Source organism: Protopterus annectens, chromosome 3.part0 (assembly GCF_019279795.1).
Source record: "Protopterus annectens isolate FY-2018-M chromosome 3.part0, PAN1.0, whole genome shotgun sequence".
NCBI classification, from domain to species: domain Eukaryota; kingdom Metazoa; phylum Chordata; order Ceratodontiformes; family Protopteridae; genus Protopterus; species Protopterus annectens.
In genome coordinates this window covers 38,471,158-38,490,300 of record NC_056731.1, presented here as the reverse complement: position 1 = coordinate 38,490,300, position 19,143 = coordinate 38,471,158, and the positions used below count along the sequence as shown (strand labels likewise).

The window sequence follows — 19,143 nt, the reverse complement described above, 5'->3', positions numbered from 1 at the left end:
CTCACTTTTCAGGTTCTTTGGCACACACTACAACTGACACTCTGTCCCAGGTGTCTGCAGTCCCCCTAATTTTAACTTTGACCTCATACATGCTTCCCTTCTCCTCAACCATCCCTCCCAGATACTTAAAGCTGTCAACCTGTTCCTCTCTTAGTTTTCTGCTTCTTCCTATTTCTCCCATATTCTGTTATGACAACTGTATTGTCTGTACTTAGCTTTATCCCATGCACTTTCAGTTTTGCTTTCCACTCTATCATTTGCTAAAGCTCTTGTTCAGAGTTTGCTTATAATGCTACATTATCCACATACAGTAGCTATGTCCTCTTTGACCGTTTTGCTAATAGAGCCCATCACCATTATGAAAAGTGGTGGCCTCAGAGTAGAACCCTGATGCACACATCACCCACCCTCACTAGGGACCCCTTTGTGAGTCTGAACACTGCTAGTACTTGTGTGATTTAGACTTTATACATAGCCTGCACTAATTCTACAAGTGTTTCCAGGACATAAAATCATTACAGGAATGCCTAAATCAGCCTTACTATAACATTGTCATATGCTTTCTCAAAGTCAAGGAATGCCCCACTCTTTCTTCATCTCTAGCTTCTTCTCAACTATCCATCTCACAACAAATATTGAGTTGGTTGTCGAGCATTGTGATCTGAATCTGCACTAGATATCTCCCATCTTACTTTCTACTACTCTGTGTATTCATTCTCCAGCACTTTCATGCAGTGAGATAGGAGTTATATACCCCTATACTGTACACGATTGTGAATGTCACCTTTTTTGTTGTCCTCTGGCACTGGAATGCTTATTCTGTAGTCTTATGTGATACGCTTTTTTTCTCCATATTGCTATGATTACCTTCCAGAGACATTTTCTCCTAGCTCATCCAACATCTTGAATATGTCTGCTGTGACCTTATCTGAGCCTGCTGCTTCCCCTGACTTCATTTTCCATAATGCTGTTTTTACTTTTTCTAGGGAGGGCTCTTCTTCTGCTTTGCAGACTACATCTGGAGCAATACAATTGTTTAGCTGCATGTTTTCCCAGTGGATGATTTCCTTGCTTGGATTCTGTACATGGATGCATCAGCAAGCCTCCAGACTGGAAAGGCTAAATAAACACATTAACACATTTCATTCTAGTGTGTGCATGTGTGTGTGTGTGTGTGTGTGTGTGTGTGTGTGTGTGTGTGTGTGTGTGTGTGTGTGACCGTGTGTGACCGTGTGTGCATATATGTGTAGCTGTGTTATCAATAAATCAGGACAGATCAATTTGATGGGATTGCCAGAAAGCCTGCTGCTTAATAATCATTAAATCAATATGCAACTAGGCTTCCTAGGATATAGTGACATCATTTATTGCTCTGTGGTTTAATATAGACATTACACAAAAGCAAGTGCTGCAACAGAGCTATACGCAGCATGAGGAGCAGACAGAATTGAGAAGAAAATGGAAGGATCAATAAATATTTCTACATCAAATGTTATTTTAGATCATTGCATAGATCCATGAGAATCCATTTAGTGATTAATGGAGAGATGTCCATTAGGAAGCAGTACCGAATGGCCCCACAAGGAGTACTGACATAAGATATTTTATGTTGGTGTGTTTTCTTATCTGTCTATGGTCACAGGTTTGTAGATCCTTGGGACATCTGCTGTATCTAACATGTGGCTGCTTTCATGATACTGGGCAGGATGGGTATGGCTACTGTAAGGACTATGCATTTTGATACCATCTGCTTCTGAGGTACCAAATAAACTTCTTCTTGTCTAGTCTTGATAAAGAGACCACAAGGACTGAAGATGCCATGTAACCCAGGGTCCAAAGAATATATCTAGTAGTGCTCTGGTGTTGCTGCGATACAGATGTGAAGTAACTATTCAGGAACAGGACTTTTTTTTCTTTAAAGCTGATGGCCTTGTGGTGAATGGTGCCCTGATATGTCCTCAGGAGTAAGACTTGTCTAGTACGCAGTAGGTATGATTTTGACAGGTTCAATGAGTGTCCTAGGTTTTGGAAGCTTAGTGCCCCCTAAATCTATTCTATGGTTTGGGTTTGAATCAGACAATGATGTAGATGTAGATAAATGTTGGTGATCTCTGTCTGCAGAAGACTATTACTAGAGCCAGATACTTTGTGAATATTATAGGTGAAGTTAAAAATCCAAAGAGCAAGGACATTTATCATTTTATTATTTATTTATTTTTATTTTTACATTTGTTGACTTGAATTTGAAATGGAAACCCCCTGCTTTGAATCTCAGGAAATGTCACTCTTCCCTGAGAACAGGTTTATGAAGGTGAACATTTGAGAAAAGCTTGGAGACAAAAGGGCTTGCAAGGGTAATATCTCCTTTGTTTATTATTTTCCCAACACAAGGCTGTCTGTTGTGAATCTGTACTGTCTTGGATCATGTGCCCTTTTGTTAAGAACATATTTAATAATTCTTTCCTTTTTAAATAAAATCATGACTTGTCTAGCCACTATGGTAAAATAAAGTGGTCTGTAGTTTTTGCCTTTCCTACTTTCACCTCTGCAGTTCTCCAGACTTCAAGAAATTACTTCATCCATGTAGGATTTTATCTGCAAAGACTGTCAGTAGAGGAATTATTAGTTAGGTACTCCTTTATTTACTACAACTACAATTTATTAATGTTATGTTGATCAGGGTAGTTCTTTTCAGCACGGCTTATTTTTCTGAAAAGCATGATGATATCTATACTAACATTTACAGGAAGTGTTTTAGAAAATCTAAAATAATAGAAATGCCTTGAATGTCACAAAGAGCTATCATTTTGTATTAAAGGCTATCATATGATGTTATGGTATTGTTTTTAGAATGTTTCTGTTCAGATTATGATTGCAATTCTGTTGAAGATAAAATGATGTCTTCATAATAAGTACCATGGGATCTTTTACATCCATCTGAACTACCACAAACTCAGGCAGATGGGGCCTTGGTTTAATGTTTCATGCAAAGGAGGGCTCACTCCATAGTACAACTGCCCCCCCCCCCACACACACATACACACATACACACACACACTACACCAGAGTGTCAATAGTGGAAAGAGAATCCAGCATCTAATGTGGGAATAGATCTCAGATCTGATCTTTACAGCATCAAAACTAAGTGTGGTACCTGCGACTACTAACAATGTAAATATGGTCGTGCCACTGTTATTCTTACAGAATTCTAGATGAATTTTTCAAAGTCCATTTTCTCTGTCTGACTTTAAATCAGATAGTTTATTTAGACCCTGTTCTTTTCAAGAAAGACTAGTGTTAACAATATCATTAAGATAATTCCTTATTTGGGTCACTTGTGAATCGAATACCCACTCATACTTTTGCTTTATCAGTGGCACTCACATCTCACATTCATCTCCTTAAATTATACCTTGATCAACTTCCTTAGTTTTTCTACTTATTCTAAATATAAAATGCTCTGTCATTCTTCCTTTATAATTTACTATGTACTGCTATTCAGATTAGCTTCCTTATTTGCTTCAGATGTATGCAGTATTTTTCTTGCTCCTATTAAGACTGCTTTATTATACATTTTGACTGTTGTCTTTGTCTTTTTAACCTTCTGAGAACTGCAATAATATTGTTCTGTTTTGTGTATCTGATTTTCCTCCAGTACCAAGGTTTGTTCTTCCTTTGATGAAAGTTTGCATTCCTCTGTACCCTTAATTCTGTAATGCATCCCATTTGGTTAGGCTATCACCAGTCTTACAGTTGTTGGCCTGCGTACAGTTTAGTGATCTTATTTACTGTGGGATGCAACCATGCAACCTTCTTTATGGCCATGCCTTCTTTGGTTGCTGCCAATTTCTGCTTTGTAAAGAGCTTCCTGACCCCCCCCCATAGCTGCATGTTTGTGTTATACATGGAGAGTAGATGCTGTCATACCATTCAAGACTTAGTACATATCACACTTCATTGAAGTTCACAGTAATTTGCTAGAACTCCTTGTCAAGGCTATCACATGAGGGCACTTTTAATATAAATTGCAGGTAATGGTGGATAATGAAAAACAGAACATAAAGCTCAGGCAAGGAATCTGTATATTTCTATATCAAATTTAATATCTGTTAGGCACATTGTTTCAAAATGGGTCAGCAAAATGTATAGTTACTGACTCAGATGAGTAAACTTTCTTGAAATGTTTTAAATAATTAATGTCTTCAAAGAAACTTTAGCATATAGATATAAATACTCAAGTGTACAAAAAGGACAAGGCATCATCATAATTTTCCAGTTGATTGATCAACAACAAACATATTGTCAAACATATGTATTTATAAGTGGAGCAAAGCACTTACATCTGGCAACATAAATATCAGCTAACTGGCATGCAGACAAAATCATATTAAATGTTTAGTATATAACATTGTATGAAGTGAAAACATATGCTTTATGGATGAGAAACTGTAAAAGTTTATACCTATTTCAGCATACTGTTTTATGCAAATAATAAATCTAAACAAATCAGAATAACTATGCTTACAATTTTCATTTAAAACATATCTTAGCTGCTGATAAAAGTTCACATCTTAATGAACTGAATCAATATTATTTTGTAGATCCTAAAATGATGCAGTGTGCACATAAATTATTAACAAATGCCAAGAAACCAACACCAAAATTGCCAATCTATTAAAAGACACCAACAATTAATTCACATATCAAGAAAAACAGTGCCTTTACTTTATGCATTCTACTGCAAATGCAATGAAATAACATGACATTCCACAACTTTATACTAATGATGGTGCTTTAGTCAAAAATCTCAGTCAAATTATCACTAATTAATTTACCCATACTGTGACTATGTATACAGAAAGTCATTCTTCAGAACAGTCTTTATGAAAATTACTGTGCATAAGTAAAACAAATGAACACATAGGAAGTCTACATGTGCAATAACAAAGTAATATTTATGAGTATCACAAGTTCTCCAGTTCAGTTTCTGGCTGAGGTGCCATCTGTGTGGAGTCTGCCTGCCATTTCTGTTCCTGCTTACAGCTCTTGTTTCTTCCCAGATATCAAAAGCATTCCATAATACAACTGTCACTCCTAAAAATTAACCATAAGGGTGCTTGTCAGCTAAGAGTGAGTGTGTATTTGTATGCACATCATGTGATAGACTGATGCCCCCCAAAGAGAGGGGTCCAGCTCCCCCTTCACTGAAATGGATTTAGTGGGTAATTAACTGCAGACTGAATGATGAATATAATCAATAATTCTTTATCTAAGCAAAATACTGTAAGAAACATTGAAATGAGAAGCCTATTTATAATGCCCTAAAGTTCCATGAGATGTATATAAATATCACTGTTTAGTCAACAGTTGAAAAAGTTGTCATTCTATAAATAATAGTTCATATTATATGATGCTGTGCTGTGATCAGTATTGTTGCAAATATGTTCATTCACTTAAGGTTATATACACATCAGAACATATGCTTAGTGTTCACCAAATATAGGTTCATAGGTTCATAGGTTCATACTAGGCTATCTGCCCTAGGACATTTATAAGCTTAGCTAGAGTGTGTTTGGCTTTCGCCACCCATTTTAAATGAATTTTGCTATGCCCTTTTTTGAGGTTAGTATACTGGGTTTCTGTCTAACAGTGACACAGAAGTGATACATGGGATAAACCTACGATCTCCCATCCACTCATCAAGATTCCTCTTGAAGAGAGTCAATGAGGGACTCTGCCTAACCTGGACTGGGATTTTATTCCAGAGTGAAGGGAGCCTCTGGGTTATGAATCTGTCCCTCCAGCATGTCCTATTTATTTCAGTGCTGAGGTTCAAGTCTCTCAAGCGCGTAGCTCGATGGGATTTGGATTTTCTGAGGTGCAGCATGTCCATTAATTCCGGGTTGGACATGGCTTTATACATCAGGCACAGATCGCCTCTGAGCAGGTGGCATGCCACTGAGTAGAGCTGGAGTTTCTTTAACCGGGCAGCATATGGCATCTGTTTGAGCCCTTTGATCCTCTTGGTGAGGTACTTTTGGGGTCTTTCCAGTTGCTGCAGGTGTCTGGCACGGTACATCCCAAAAGGGGCATTGTACTCAATTATGGGCCTGATGAGGGATGAGTAAAGAGGCCCGATGACCTCCCTTGTTCTAGATGTGAATCCCTTCATCATTAGGTGGGCTATATAAAATGTTTTTCTAACCACGTTGGCCACGTGGTTTTCAAATGAGAGATTGCTATCAACTTGAGTCCCCAGGTCCCTAATTACTTCTTCCGTACTTAATGGATTACCACCTATGTGGTAATTTGTGGGCACTTTGTTTTTGCCAAAGGGGATGACTATACACTTTTTGGCGTTTAGCTTGAGGCCATGGCTCTGGCACCTTGTTTCTATGAGGCCCTTTTGTAGGATGCTTGTGCCGGCTGGAGAGTCGATTATGGCGCCTAGTTTGCAGTCATCTGTGAACTTGGTCAGCCACAGTCCTTCCGTGTTAGCCTGTACCTCCGAGAAATATATACCAAACAAGAGAGGTCCCAGGACTGAGCCTTGTGGGATGCCACTTGTAACTGGTTTGGAGTCTGACATGACTCCAGCAATTCTAACCATGTGGGTTCTGTCCTTGAGCCAGTTTGCAACCCATCTATTGACATAGGGGTTTATATTTAAGCTGGTGAGCTTATCTATAATGCCCGAGTGGGGTATTGTATCGAAGGCTTTTGCAAGGTCCAGGTAGGCTGTGCGGACCACCTTCCCCTCGTCAATGGCCTTGGTGACTGTTTCAAAGAAATCTACCAGGTTTAAGAGGCAGGATCTGCCTTTAACAAAGCCAAACTGGGTAGGATCCAGTGTCTGTAGGTTCCCAATATCTTTATTTATGAGGTCCATGATGATCCTTTCCATGGCTTTGCAGACCAAGCTAGTCAGGCTTATGGGGCAATAGTTTCCAGGATCCGTTGAGGAACCACCTTTGTGGAGAGGGACCACTGTTGCTGTACGCCACTCTTTGGGTACATATGTCTGTGGTATGAGTTTTATAACCTGTTTTAACTATATAAAGATATTTTAAATTACGTGCTGCTTAATGAAACCTATTGAATATTTGTATTATTTGAGTGAATAAATATATGTTTATACTGAACATATTTGGATGCATTGTCCCTAATGGATTTTGTACTGCTGATCTTTTCCAAGCATATTCTTGTACTGCTAGCATATTATTGTTCTGCAGTGTCCCTGCATTACCATTTTGTGAGTCATATTTGTTTTTAGTCTTCCTTATCAACTTTTATGCATGTCATCTAGTTCCATGCAAAACGGTTGATTTTTCCCATGCTGTCCTTCCCTCCTCTGTCTGCCTTCAGTTCATATGTTCAGAGCTCCTCAAGCTGACCGTTTGCTGGTTTCCTACATAGATGAAGGCTATTAGTGAATCCACTTTCCTCCAAGCAGATTCTCAGTTTCCATCAAAGACAGTGACCACAGCTCACTACATATGTTGAACTCATGTTTCACAGCACCATAGCTTCAGTTAACCTGAGAAAAGTTTGCACCTTGGCAAATGTTGCTATACTGATATTTTGCTAAGACCCTTCAGCAGTTTTACAGACACAACAGAATAAAAACTAAAGGTAAAAATCATGCAAAAATTTAAAACTAAAGCTGAAAACACTCAAGATAGAGTTAAAATGCTCATGTGATCCATTCAAAAATTATAAACTGCAAAACAGATTTTGAGTTAGAAAAGTTTTTCAACAAAAAGTAATGAAAGGCAATGCTCATTTACTGCCTTTGTCTCTACAATGAATGTATTATTTCCGGATCAAATGAAGTAGTTTTTTGTCTCTAAGACCTGTTCTATATCTTATTATTTTCAGTTTGAATAATGCACCCTTTTAGCCTTAATTCAAGCAGGTTTGATTTGTAGAGTCCTTGATGGCCCCTCATTTATTTCTAGTTTTATGCACTCCTTCCTCTTAATGCTATCCATTTCCTACAATTTAATTTTGCCTGAGTGACAAATGACATCAACATCTTTATTTTTAACAGTAAAATCGAATGGCAAATACTCAGCCTTGGGATTTAGATTTCTTGTGCAACATTAGCAGAATAATTTGGAGGGACTGACATATCTAGCAGAGGAAACAAATTATCTGGAACAGACTCCCCATACACATAAATCAAAGCTCACCCTGTTCATATTCAAGAGCAAATTGGATCTATGGATGGGTATTAGAAAATTTATCACACTGCTGTACTACTAATGGACAGAGGCAACTCCTAAATGCTTTATCCCATGCATGGGTCTCATCAATTTATCTATGGTGTTCTCCTTAAGAGTAATATATTATCTACAACTGGATATGGAAGGCCAGTCTAATGCCAAATGGGATAGGTTAATTCAAGCACCAAGGCCCACAAGTACAGCTAGCCTCATATGTACCTATCTACCCAACGAGCTGGTCTGCAGTAAACTGATGATAAATGGTGGCAGCCTTTATAAAGTATAACAGAAACAAAAGAAACATAACATCAAGTATACTAATAAATCATTGTTTGGTATTCACAGCTGTCTACAGTGGTGAGAGTGTACACTGCTTCAGCCTGGAAGTCTCCCTCCTTGGTCTTAGTTGATGGTTTAGATTCTTGACTTGTCAAAAAAGGAGCTTCCATTTCAAGAAAAATAGGAGCCACATTAGACAATATTAATATCATTAATGATATTACCCATATAAGCAATACGGGAATGGCCTGGGCAGTTTTTATAGTTGATCTGAAATAATTACCAGACATCACTAATCACTCAAAGATTTGACACATTTGATCCCATCCTCCTTTGATGTTAGAGATACCCCTCCTTTTCATTTTTCCTTTCATTCTTAAACACTACGCAATGCATACAGTTACTAATGATTTTCTTCTTCACAATCTAACTAATCTCACTAATCACTTTTAATGTTAATTAGTATATAAGTTATTGGTTTCAATGTGCACATTTTGCATTGTTTTATTCAACTTTTAAATTGTTAGCTGTTTATCTGCTGTTAATGTTTTTGTTGCATATACAAACAAACCCAAACAAGAAAAAAAGAAAACCAAAATCCCAAAACTAAGAAAGGTCAAATTAACACCTGAGGAAATTGGACAAACGTTCAACAACACAAAAAGGCTCAATCTCAAATCCACAAGCTCTAGTGAACATTGTTGTTGGGATGACGCTTCCATTAATTCAGGTGTCCTTTGCCCCTGGACCGTCTTTCTATTTGGCTGGTTTTTGTTGCATATATTTTTTGATAGTCTTACTGTTAAACAATTTAAGTATACTAATAAATCACTAATAGTATGATTTCTATATGAAAAATTAACACATTTATATTGTTATATAACATTTTATACAAATGTATTTCTATTTAACAATAAACTTTTAAAAGGGATACATAGTAAGATTCATACTATAGGCTATCAGCTTCATACATTACTAGGCTCTAGGCCCGGTTTATAAACACTATCCACCCTTTTTTTCTGTTGAGCAATGACACTGCTTAACATTTGGTTTGTATATCTGCGTACTTCCTATTTGTTGTCAAGATTTCTTATATGTACAAGAGCAGCGAGGTGCTCTACATCACCCATTGGTCAAGATTTCTCTCACTCATCTTGCTCCACACTCTCTATCCAACAAGGCCATTTTGTTCTGGGCATGGAGCGGTGTGCGTTTAAGTCTCCTCATTCCAGCGAGTCCTATTAATAATTTTGTGAGCCTCCTGGTTTCCATTTATCTTGGCTCTGATGGATCTGGATTTTTGAGGTGAAGCATATTCATCAAATCTTTGTTTGACAGCATATTGTATGTTAGGCAAAGGTTGGGCAGCTGAGGCTTTTGGCGACTGAAGAATCCAGGTTTTCTGAATTTCAGGCAGCATAGAGAGCTGGAGTTTTTTCCTTTATCCAGCATAGGAGGAACTTGCATTTGTGGCTTCTCAGCTGTGGTGATCGGGTTTGGTACCTCCCAGGGCTGCTGATGTCATCATTGTAAGAGATATGAGATGGGGATGAGTGACTGGGATGATATCCTTGATGAGTGATGAGACAGATCATGCTTCATTTGAGTGTGATAAGAATCATCCTTCTTACCTAACTACTTTAGCTACATGGGTGTCGAATGACTACTGGGGCCTGTCCTAGGTCTTGAGAACTCTGACTACCTTTTGGCAGCCAATGATCCTGATTTTTCTGGCTCGCTTATGGTAACCCTATTTTTTTGTATTTTTTGGTATTTTTTTTTTCATTTATTCTGTATGAGTGTTCTTTTGGCATTTAACTTTTCTTTGTGGTCTTGCTACAGCTGTTTATGTTTGTTTCTATGATTTGATACTCTGGCTTGTCATCAATTTGCTTGATACTAGTGTACCCTGTGTGTTTGTACCAAACTGCTTGAAAGCAAAAAGTAACCTGGCCTTTTGTGCCAGGTGCTGGACACCACTTGTGCTCTGACTTGACATGGACATGACATGTTTGACCACTTGTTTTCTGCAGTGACTCTGCAGCCAGGCAGCAGTTCTAATGGGTTCTTTGAATAAGCCAGTTCACAGTTTTCAATGATACCCCAGTGGATGAGTTGCCGGAAGGCCTTAGCCAGATCGGTTAGGGAATGGTATTGCCTGCTGTTATTGTCGATCAATAAGAAGCTATGAGAAGGTCAAAGACAACCAAAAAGCAAAGGAAGCTTTTGAAACTGACAACGAAAAAAGTCAACCAAATTTAAAAGCATGACCTGCTCCATTTATGTATGCCATTATGATCTCCTCCTGCAATGTCTGCTAATATTACTTGTAAGTCAATGACCCTGTCCATGGCCAGGGCCAGAGGCTTTGCTTTGTGGATTGTAACCACAGTTGCAGGTGCACCCACAGTGGCATCTGCTGTGTACTTAGTGGCTTTAGCCCAGCCAGCTGTCCAGTTATCTCCTCATTGAGTTCATGGAGCACACAGCCGAGGACAGCATCAGGTCCCATGGATGCTGTGTTTTTGCTTCATTGAGCAGCTGGGTGGACACCATGTTCTGGCTTGGGCGCTGGGTTTGTTTGGAGGGCTGCAGTAGTTTGGTATAGACTGGAGGGGGAGGGGTTGGCAATGGGTTGTTGATAGCCAGTATGTTGGCAATGTCTGTTGGATCAGCACTGTCACATCATTTTGAACTAGCTCTTTTATCACTAATCTTGACAGGGCCTGAGTTCCTTCTAGGTTTCTAACATTAGGCCTTATGATTGTCTTTTCTTGTCTTGGCTTTTTTTATCTATTTATTTGCTTTTTTTTGGAAGATTTTTTTTCTCTCTTTTTTTTTTACTGAAGATTTTTTTCTTGGTTTCTTTTTTTTTATAGTTTTTTTGTCTCCTTTGTTTGTTTTCCTTTTTTGTTAGGTAGCTTTTTCCTTGCCTGTTGGGATGTTACAGACTGGCTTGCCTTTGGTTGTTTTCTTTTGTTTGCTTGGGATTGCCTTATCCATTTAGTCCTGTTAGAGCTGGTAGAGAGGCCTTTTGCTGTGATTCAGCGGCTTTAGTACTGTTTTCCATGGAGTGGGGGGGAAGGGAGACCACACCGGGAAGTGAAAAGTGAAGTCGGCTTTTCTTTTTTTCTTTCTTGCTTTCTTTTTTATTTCAGGTGGGGTGGGATGGGGATTTCAGGCGGTGGGATGAGGACTGATCCCACCAGGTTGGATTGTACACCTCTGTTGTTGAACATTGTTGGTGAGTGTTGTTGTGTGTGTGAGATCAAGTATGATGGTGAGATCTTGTATGTTGTGGACTGTTTTGTTCCATGTATTTAGCTTATATCATTTTGGATGGTTTTGAGACTTAGGGTTGGGTGTTTGAGCTTGAGTAGTTCCCAGTCTCTGTATTAGGGTATGGAAGTCACTGAGTATGATGGTGTTTGTGATATATGATGGTGTTTGTTTTGGAAGTATCCCCTGAGTGTGGGTTTCCTGAGTTTGTGAGGGTGGCCTGTAACATGCTAGAATTTGCAGAGCAGTATTGTTAATTGCACCTGGATGGTCTCCGATGCGCATGTGGTTGCCACCAGTCTTGAGGTGTGTGTGTCCCTGATTGAATATGGATCCCCCCTCCCCCTCTTGGTATTGTTTATTTTTTGGGGCGGGCATGATATGAGAAATGAGGGTAAAACTGAGTAGCGCTGGGGTGCGAACAGGGTGAACCAGGTGTTTCTCACACAACACAGATGTTCTCCATACTGAGAAGAGAGGGCCTCAGTGGTGTGCATTTTTTTTTTAGACTGGCATTGCAGAGCAGCACACCCTTTTTTTTTCCTTTTTGTTGCCTGGGCTAATCAAGAGCTCCTCAATGTCTCTTTTTTCATGTAGTCCAGGGATACGTCCTCAGGTCGTTACACCAGCGTGGACAATGACTTTGCCACTGTTAGTTACAAAATGGAATTAATGATCATTTTAATAAAGGACATTTGTGTTTTAACCACAATACTGTCTATTCTTAGATTTAGTATACGTAGATGTGTGCTTTTTTTTAATTTCAATGTTTTTAAGTCAATGATGCACATTATTTACTTGACAGATTTTCTGTTCTTTGATGTGATATTTTTTAGTGCACTGTTCTGCTATAGATACCTTATAAATGCATGCCTTTACACAGTAATTAGACATTAGCAAAATGGCAAAAGTTTACCTTGACCAGATTCTAGATTATCATGTTTTCACTTTTAAAGCTGATTAATGATAATATAATGAGTAGTCACAAATCCAATTCTGGTTTGTTGTTTTAATGTTGTATTTGACAAAAATGTGAAGCATAAAGCAAAGAAGTACCCAATCATATTTGGAAATAAGATTTATTGAATGACTGATAAAATTCGGTCACAGAACCATGCATTTAAAAACATGTAAAAAAAGCAGCCATCTTTCTACTAGCATTCAGATGTTTGCCTTATGTTTCTCAGGCTTTATCTCAGCTAAATTTGCAAGTTGATAAATATATTTCTTTGGGAATACCAAAGGCTGTAACTGTCTCCCTCCCCAAATTAAATTCCAAATATTATGTGCAACTACACTGCCTACTAAACTATTAAAGAAGTATTCCCTAGAATATGAATGTTACAGAAACTGCTGACCCTTACTAAAAGGTTACTGAATGTCTCACCTTAAAAAAAAACACTGTCTACAAAGAAACCATTTAGAAATAGTGAAAATCATACCTGAAGGTAATGCTACTCAATGCTAGAAGTCTAAACCTCAAAATGCACTCTCTCAAGGCACTCCTAAAAATGGAGAACATCGATATCTGTGCAGTAACTAAGACCTGGTTCAAGGCTCCAGAGAGCACCCCTGCAATACCAGGCTACAACTCTTACCACACTTTTTGGCAATCAAACCAAGACCGAAACACTAAAGGTAGAGGAGTGTCAATATTCACCAAGGATATTCACACCACCAGGCTAGTTGCCCAACACAATGCGTCTGAAATTCTCCAGGTGCAACTAACACTAGGTAAGACTGCAATCCAAATTGTAGGTTGCTACAGATCCCCCACCATGCCCCAAGATTCTCACTACACCTTTCTAAACATACTGGAAAATATTAAGATAGAACCAAACACCCTAATACTGGGTGATTTTAACTACCCTGCCATTAACTGGGAAAACTACTTGTGTACCAACACCTTTGCCCAAAGGTTCTTGGAATTCATAAATTCCAACGCCCTGGATCAACTAATCCATAGTCCCACCAGGGGCTCCAATATCCTAGAACTGGTCATTACCAACATGGGAAGACAATGCTCCACACCTATGGTCACCCACTCATTTGTCAGGTCTGATCATAAGCTAATCATCCTTGACATCCACATCCCACCCCCACCCTTCAGTAAGGAAACCTCCATAAAAAACTTCTCCAAAGCCAACTTCATGCTACTCAAGTCAGAAGTGACAAACTTCATGACACCCATGCAGACAGGAACTGAAAGTTCAACTGCTGAATCCTACACTAAGGCACTGTAAGAGCACATCCACTCGTGCATGAATCGTGCCATCCCAAATAGAACCAAGATGCTTTCATCCAAAAAAAGGAAGCCAATCTGGTGGTCCCCTGCCATAAAAAAAACTTTACAACAAAAGGAAGAAACTGTTGCATAAAAGAGGAAAATCCCAGGATGCAAAAAACTCCCTTACCAGTCTCAGTAAGAAACTGAGATTCCTCATAAAATCCTCTAAAGCTAGTTACGAAAATAAAATTGCCAAAGATTCCAAAGACAACCACAAGGCATTCTATAACTATGTCAAGAATCTAAATGGCAATGCTCAGATCTGTTCTGAGCTAAAACAGAATGGCATTAAATATACTGATCCCAAGGATATTGCCAATATCCTGGCATATCGATTCAGTGCCAACTTCACCTCCCCTCTCACCCCCTAAATGGCTCATCTCAATACTTGAAAATTGCCAAATTCCGGTAATAACAGCCACACAGGTGAAAAACGCACTCTCCAAAGCTAAGAATACAGCATCCATGGGACCAGATGACATCCCGGGCTGTGTTCTACACGAACTACAATATGAACTGGCACCTCACCTAAGTGTCATGTTTAATCATAGCCTCACCTCAGGTTTCATGCCCACTGAGTGGAGCAGAGCTACAGTTATCCCACTCCACAAGGGGGGATCCACCTTGGATCCCAGAAACTACTATCCCATCAGTCTGACGAGCCTTATCTGCAAGGCCATGGAGCATATTATCATGGAACTTATAAACAAAGACATTGGCAACCTTCAAACACTGGACCCCACCCAGTTTGGGTTTGTGAAGGGCCGATCTTGTCTCCTGAACCTGACTGACTTCTTCAAATCAGTCTCCAGAGCCATGGACAAGGGTAAGGTGGTTCACACAGCCTATCTATACCTTGCCAAGGCATTTGACACCACCCCCCACTCTGGAATCATAGATAAACTTATTAATCTGGGCATTAATCCCTACGTCACCCAATGGGTTGCTAACTGATTTACTGATAGAACCCACACTGTAAAAGTAGCTGACTCCAAATCCAGCTCCAGACAAGTGGAGTACCTCAGGGATAAGTCCTGGGACCCCTCTAGTTTGGCATCTACTTCTCTGAAGTACAGGCCAACACTAAGGGACTCTGGCTAACAAAGTTCACAGATGACTGAAAACTGGGAGCCATTATTGAATCCCCAAATTATGTGGATACTCTACAAAAGGGCCTTACAGAAACAGATGCTTGGTGCCAGAGCCATGGGCTCAAGCTCAATGTCAAGAAATGTATAATTATCCCCTTTGGGAAAAAAAACATGTACCCGTGAATTACCATATAGGTGGCAGTACACTAAACACCGAAAGTGTGATAAGAGACTTAGTGACACAGGTGGACAGTGGTCTCACCTTCGATAACCACATTGCCACAACAGTCAGGAAATCCTTCTATGTGGCACACCTCATCACTAAGGGCTTTTCTTCCAGAAAAAAGGAGGTCATTGTCCCACTGTACTCATCCCTCATTAGACCCATTATAGAATACAATGCCCCATTTGGTATGTACCTCTCAAGACATCTGCAAGAACTGGAAAGACCGCAAAAATACCTCACTAAAAGAATCACAGGCCTAAAGCAGATGCCCTACGCTGACTGCCTTAAAAAACTCCAGCTATACTCTGTCACATATCATCTACTCAGAGGCGATCTCTGCTTAACATACAAGGCCATGTCAAACCCAGAACTGTTGGACATGCTACACTTAAAGAAATCCCAATCCCTCAGAGCCACATGCTCCAGGGATTTAAACCTTGTCATCACAATAAACAAAACATGCTGGAGGGATAGGTTCCTGACCCAGAGACTCCCCAGACTCTGGAATAGATTGCCCATACATGTCAAGCAGAGTGCCTCTTTGGTCCTCTTCAAAAGGAACCTTGACAATTGGATGGGAGAAAGGAAATTCACCCCGGGGATCACATCAGTCGCCCTGCTAGACAAGGGTCCAGGGAAGTAAATTGTGTGGGAAGAAATAGCCAGGGAATTGTTATGGCTAGGCTTGTATAGGCCCTAGGGCTGATAGCCTAGTACCAACCTATGAACCTACCTTGTTAACAGCAGCCATGTTTGCATTTCTGTTTGAGTTAGAAGTAATGATATTTCTAATGGCTGTCTCACAGGTAAAAAATGGGCTTTCCACTAAAGAGTTTCAGTTTGAAAATGTATTGTTGCAGTGAGTTTTATCATGATGTGTTGTATTCTGCAAGACAGTAGAGTGTTTTTCAGAGAGTTTTCCCCTTCTCTTCACTGTAGTGGGACTGACTGTAAAGTTGGTATATACATACATACATACAGATATATATATATATATATATATATATATATATATATATATATATATATATATATATATAATTTAGGGAAGTGTGGGGTTCAGGTATATTGCCCTCCTGTAAAAAACTGATTTGTTTTTGTTTTTTGGGGGGTTTTGCCCCGTCAGTTTTGATATCTATCTTTCAAAACTGGTAATAGAAAGAACACATATAAACCATTTAAAATGGCTTTGCTACACACAATATCCTAAGTAGTATCTACGGCTGTCTCTGCAGTATTCACCAATCTGCATCCATAAGAAGCTCTCCATAGTTACAGTTTGTTGAGTTCTGCCAGCAATTTCTATCAAACATGACTAAAAATGTGGTTATTTGTTCTTGTATTCACAAACAGCAGACTTTTCAGCACAGTTCAGCCATGCTGTGTATGTCCCACTGTGCTATGGGGTTATGGATACCTCATTTCTAAATATGCTGAGTAGTGTAATTTTTCAAGAATTCCATCACAACCAAGAGAAGACTGTGGCAGCCTTAATACTAGACTTGCAAAGTATGTTTATAATGCAGTGTTACAGCAAATGTACTAGAAGTTATTTGCTAACAGCAAATGCAGTAAAATCTTAGCACCACACTTTTCTCCCAGGATGTACATGGCGGTACTTCCTTATTATAGCAGCCTTGGTGATATTCTTACGTAAAGAGTACATTTAATAGCAAGTCCTTATGTGACATGATTTACAGTGTTTCATGACTACGCATATAATTTAAGGTAAAATCAGGGACAAGGGTGTTTTAAGGAGTGGTTGTGTCTTCAGTATATTAACATGTTACTGCAATGTGTGCTTGATTCTTCATTTCTGTTCCCCTCGGCATAGTTTACATCTTTATCATCTGCAGTGTACAACTCTTAATTTTATATGTGACATGCAGTTGCTTATTGCCTGGTGATCGAGGGCGTGTGTGTGTATGTGTGTTTTATATGCCCTGCGCATATAGAAAACTGGCTTACCGCTCTTCGGTAGAAGTACAAAGCACCCAAGTGAAGGATAGTTTATGGATGTCATTATTTAGTTATTCATTGCTGTTTGTTCACCGGCTAAGAGGGATATGTACTGACCCATTTCAGCTACGGCACAACTTCAAACAGAAGAAATTACAATGTTACTAATGAAGTTTGTCATGTAAATAATGGGTACACGGTAAACAATACCTAATGATAACATTAACATACAAATACGGTATGATTATGAACATGCAGTCAGAATGCATTGAAAGTAAGACATGCATAGCAATATTACATAAACATATATTTTATATACGTAAGAAATGTACAATATGCATAATATACATAAGATGCATAATCCCTGAAGGGTATCACCATAGGAATTTCACCAAGACCGTTTTTAATTTCGTGAAGGTGGGTATAATAAGGAAGTACCCACATGGCTTTTGCACTGTATGGCACAAACTGATTGGGACAGAGTATATTATACTGTTATTCTCTGTTCACCCACTTCCTGGTTTAACCACCAGTTTCTATTACAACAGCAAATAAGAAAAAATATCATATAATGTAATCTGTATGAGTTTTTAAAGTTTTATGTTGTAATGTCTAAACTGTGGAAAGTTTTTTCTCCATTTGTCCAACAAACTCAGTATAGTCTCCCTGTCATGAGTACCCTCCATACCTACAGTTTGTGTACCTGGATTTATATTTTTACTTCTGTTTCCCTTACCATTTTCTCTCATGTATCATTATTTATTTTTCTCTTGAGTACCTTGCTTTTTCTCTCTCCCTCTCTCTCATTTATGTTGACTTGGCTAATATTACTTTGTGTTCCAAATTACAAAAAAAATGTGTATTTATTATCCTAAACAGTAAACCTTCTATCTCTGTTTCTATTAAATCTTCTCAAAATTTACTCTGCCAACATGTGAGTTTGCACATAATAAATGAATAATAATTATTAATATACTAATGCTTAGACTGGCTCATAGCCAAAGGTGTTCTACTAATGCTGTCATAATTACATGTTGAAAATATTGTGTGTGGGTGTGTGCTTTGTTGTCATTTTTTCATTGTATGCCATTGTAAAGTTGATGCCTTTCTCGATGGGGTAAAGCTAAAAATGACTTCTGTTCATTCAGAATTTGCCAATTCGTAGACATAAATAATGTAAACAGAACTAAACAGTTTTATACTAGGACCTGAGAGACTGCCTCAACTGATGAACATTTCTTTCTTACGTAGTACCTTTCATGTACAATAAAGTTAGAGTGCATCCTGACATTAGTTAATAAGAACAACACGGAATAAACAATAGGAGCATTCTGTTTACCTTGATTAATATACGGTAATTTCAATGTGAAGCTCACATTCACAGCGGTTAGTAAAACAATTAAAAGAAGTACGAGTTGGCAGTGTATAGTTATTGCATGCAGTCATACTTGCTTTATATGGAATTTCACCTAAACATCTAGAAAATAATCAGTACCAGAGAGCACGTGAAGACTTCTAGACTGGATATTGTCTTCCAGGGGGTCGATGTCGAAGATGGAGCCAGGATCAGTGCGCCAAACTTTAAGGTCTTACACCAAAAAAAAGCAGGATGAGGAGCAGGTAGCAGAAGACAGCAAGCATGGTATGAATATGATTTCTGAAAGGCAGTGCCTGCATACCAGTCTTTAGAACAAAATCATTTGCAAATATGCATTTCATATTAGTTTTAAAAGGATATTACTTATTTATCGTCAAACTGCATTCTGTTAAGTTTCAGCAAAGTTTTATAGTAAACCA

At 38.7% G+C, this 19,143-nt stretch overlaps 1 protein-coding gene across 3 annotated transcripts in view; it reads right to left on the bottom strand.

Annotated features, from left to right (window-relative positions):
• The window catches only part of LOC122796246 (nebulette-like), a 1,283,698-nt gene that overhangs the window by 349,360 nt on the left and 915,195 nt on the right, over window positions 1–19,143 (bottom strand). For 2 of the 3 annotated variants that reach the window (XM_044064567.1, XM_044064569.1), the window contains one exon: window positions 18,842–18,934. The exons of the other annotated variant lie outside the window; for it this stretch is intronic. In XM_044064567.1, the coding sequence (XP_043920502.1) occupies window positions 18,842–18,934 (93 nt within the window). The remainder of the gene's footprint in view (window positions 1–18,841; window positions 18,935–19,143) is intronic. 3 annotated transcript variants of the gene reach the window in all.